At 35.2% G+C, this 3,427-nt stretch overlaps 1 protein-coding gene and 1 long non-coding RNA gene across 2 annotated transcripts; one reads left to right on the top strand and one right to left on the bottom strand.

The window, feature by feature from the left end:
• The first annotated feature begins 525 nt into the window (after nt 1–525).
• LOC116629757 (pyridine nucleotide-disulfide oxidoreductase domain-containing protein 1-like) lies at nt 526–1,605 on the top strand. The gene is made up of 2 exons (XM_032399984.1): nt 526–858; nt 1,356–1,605. Exons 1-2 carry the CDS (start codon nt 721–723, stop codon nt 1,602–1,604), a joined length of 387 nt encoding a protein of 128 aa, XP_032255875.1. The 5' UTR covers nt 526–720; the 3' UTR covers nt 1,605.
• Nucleotides 1,606–2,240: 635 nt separating this feature from the next.
• On the bottom strand, nt 2,241–3,414 carry LOC116629758. The gene is made up of 3 exons (XR_004298814.1): nt 3,228–3,414; nt 2,816–2,913; nt 2,241–2,327 (listed from the first exon to the last, which is right to left on the bottom strand). It is a non-coding gene; the product is annotated as an uncharacterized LOC116629758 (long non-coding RNA).
• Between the last annotated feature and the right edge of the window lie 13 nt (nt 3,415–3,427).

The raw sequence follows: 3,427 nt of genomic DNA, 5'->3' as shown, positions 1-3,427 counted from the left end.
TGCACAAAAAAGGACATTAGTTACAGGGGTGTAGGTTAGCTTATTTAATTCTCTCAATAGCCATGGAATAGATGATGGTGTACATTTGTTTCAGGTGAAGAAGTTAAAGCTGTTAATAAAATAAATATGTAGAAGAGTCAGTGTCTTGACATTCACAGCCAGTGTTCTATCAGGGATTTCTAAAACTTTGTAGAAATAAACATACAGTAAAGGAGAAATTAATAATGTAAGGGAAGAATTTAAAATTCCTAGCATCAGTTGCTGAAATCTGATAAGATTTCCTGAGGCTGGACAACCAACTAATACATCGATTTAGCACCACAATCTAAGGATTAGGAAGAGGAATGAATTTTTCAGTGATAATTTGTCATCTCTACTTCTGATGACGAACTTACTCTGAAAAAAGAGACTGCTTAATTAGTAGTATTCTTACCTGGTATACCCTGAAATGTTGTATTTATATGTAATCATTTATTGAAACACACAGATTTGGTATCATCCTTTAATATTAAAGGCAGTAATATCAAATAGCAAAATCAAGTTTGGTTAGTGTGGATTGGTAACTGCTTCTATGGCAAAGACAATCGAACTAGTCCTCTAGCTCGCTAGATCTAGCCAATCTCAAGGACTGTCAACAGTGAACCCCTTTAAGAAATTTTGTAAGGTATTGTTAAAGTAGAACAATGAAAACTTTCATGTCATAACATTTTTTTCTTGCAGATGAGGCTGTGGACGCAGGCTAGACAGATGGGATGGTATGCAGCAAAGTGCATGGCTGCAGCTAGTTTAGGAGAATCTACTGACATGGACTTCAGCTTTGAACTTTTTGCTCATGTAATAAAATTTTTTAACTATAAGGTAAGATAGATAAGCAAATTAGTGCCTTTTTCTGCTTGTTAGTCTTATAACTAAAACCATGTAAATAATTATTATTTTACAAAATTTCTTGGAAATCAGTACCTGGTATTATTGCTGGTCTTAATTCCTAATCATTACCTACCTTCCTGTGCTATACTGTTTCATAGTTGGGGGCGGGGGGGAGGTCTCTTCTAGGCTTATTTCCTGTTTGAGTACATTTTGAGATTCATTCTTGCTTTGTGGGGGGAACCAATAGCTGTCATACTCAGCGATGAACCCAGTGCTTTGCCTTGCATATTCTTCATGACTCTAAGCTGATGCAGTCCAGATCCTAGATATTTTTAATGTTCAGAGATTGTGTGGTGGTGTCATCTGTACAATAAATGCAGTGCCACTCATTTTTGTGAGTAGATTTCTAGAGTAACAACACAGTATAACTGCATATAGTGTTTCCTTTTTGGTACTCACTAGAATCATGTTTTTATCCCCACCTATAGGTTGTATTGCTGGGAAAATACAACGCACAGGGCTTAGGTTCAGATCACGAATTAATGCTGAGATGTACCAAAGGACAAGAGTACGTCAAAGTTGTCATGCAGAATGGGCGAATGATGGGAGCTGTCTTAATTGGTGAAACTGACTTAGAAGAAACATTTGAAAACTTAATTTTAAATCAGACCGATCTTTCATCATATGGAGAAGATCTGCTAGATCCAAATACTGATTTAGAAGATTATTTTGACTAAAAAAGGCATTTCAAGAACTACAGAAAGTTCCAAGTAACACAAAGAAATAACACCAAGTCACAATAAGGTAAATGCACTGATTAAATGAAGAATACAGAAGTGATAATGATTTCAGTGGGAAAATATATGTAAATTATTTGAACTTTACAACACAAAACTGACCACTTATGTAAATGTAAGGATTTAAGTTACTCATTTCTGATTTAGCTAAGTTGTTATCTACTTAGCCAACAACTTGATCTGGCATGCCAGAGTCACTCTGGTTGTGAAATCTCAGAGGGTTATGGTTTCAGATTTATATTAATACCTTATTGTGTTTACGTTTGGATTCTACGTTATGAGCTGAAATAACTCCCTGTCTGTAATAAGCCTTTGTAAAATATTCCATATGATAACTTCGCTATCAAATGTTGGTTATATCAAAAGAAGATAAACGTATCAAGGCATAAGAGTTTAAGATAATTTTTGATGTGAAATACTCAAGTTCAAATAACTGACAGTATGAAATGAGAAACATGTAAAATACTTAAGTCCAGTACTTCAGAGATAAGTTCCATATGTATAAAATATTAATAAAATTGTTTTAAACTGTTTTCTTGGAAAATAAACACCGATCTCATGCATCATCAATTTATTCTTAGATTGCTAAAGCATGTTTGCAGACTTCTGAAAGTTACCTGGATTTTTTTCTTCCCTCTTTTTATCAGCTCCTTCAGAATTAATCTACAAATAAAAACAAAGCAAACATTCTGGTCAAAACTCAGTGGTTCCATTTTCTCTTCAGATTAATAATACCACTGGTTCTTCTATATCAGCTCTTCAGTTAAGTGTCTAGTGGTCTTGTTTTGTATCTTCCAAGTATCTACTCAAATATGAGCCCTATCCTGAAGGGATATGCTGTCAGAGACACAGCGGTATGTGACATGCTTTTGCAGGCTTGAGAGTATTGAGTGTGGGAGAGTCGTTGGTTCTCGACCTCTGCTGCACAGGCCGACTTACAACCAATGTTGTGAGGGCAGGGTGCATCGCAAATTAGACAACACTAAAATGGATTTTTCCTCTTCTGAAAGGTTGGAAACCCTTGTCTATATTAAAATTAATAGACTAGTTTAAATTCTGTTCCCTAATATCTCTACAGAAAACAAAGGTATGCTCTGGACCCAGAAGCTTTAATGTGTTTTTTCACTATATAGAAATTAATAGCCAGTTACCCTGAAACAGCTCTGCATGGGCTTCTTTACTTGCATGGTGATAAGATGTGCATCACTATTCAGATTAGCTTTAGATCCTATTTTCAAATATGAAGTCTCTGTGGAAGGTGTAGGCCAACAATCAGAAAGGTTTTAAGAAATTATAAAAAAAAATTATAACTGCAATAATTTTAATATACTGATATGAAACTTGCACAAAACAAATACTTTCTATAAATTGTATTTGTAAATTTTATATGGCATTTAAAAGTTTACATGAAACAACTGGAAAACCACTTGTTCTGTTGCAGTTATAAAGACAACACCAAAGGACAAGAAATGGATTGTATATACTTAAGCTACTGCTATAGAAGAAGGTGTGCAGTAATTTTCACCAGGTCTTTCTGAGAAGTTTGGGAGGAGCAACACCTACCACTCTCAATCAGTTTCAGTGGAGTAAGCTTTTCATTCAGATCCTTTGCCTCCTTCAGGATCTTGATTAGATCTCTGCAGTGTGCTGTTATATTCTTTCACCTGCTGTAATGAGACAGGCAACTGGGATTTAGAAATTAAGGACAGGCTAGTCTAAGTGGTTAAACTGGCTTAAAATGAGCCATCAACATGCGCCACCCT

Source organism: Phoca vitulina, unplaced genomic scaffold (genome assembly GCF_004348235.1).
Source record: "Phoca vitulina isolate PV1807 unplaced genomic scaffold, GSC_HSeal_1.0 scaffold2806, whole genome shotgun sequence".
Lineage (NCBI taxonomy): Eukaryota > Metazoa > Chordata > Mammalia > Carnivora > Phocidae > Phoca > Phoca vitulina.
This window is presented reverse-complemented; position numbering and strand designations above follow the sequence as displayed.

Bases quoted from the DNA above. Each gene is read 5' to 3' on its own strand.
- LOC116629757 (XM_032399984.1), top strand. From the start codon at position 721: ATGAGGCTGTGGACGCAGGCTAGACAGATGGGATGGTATGCAGCAAAG. The intron at 859-1,355 runs GTAAGATAGATA...CCCCACCTATAG, and splicing joins TAAAATTTTTTAACTATAAG to GTTGTATTGCTGGGAAAATA.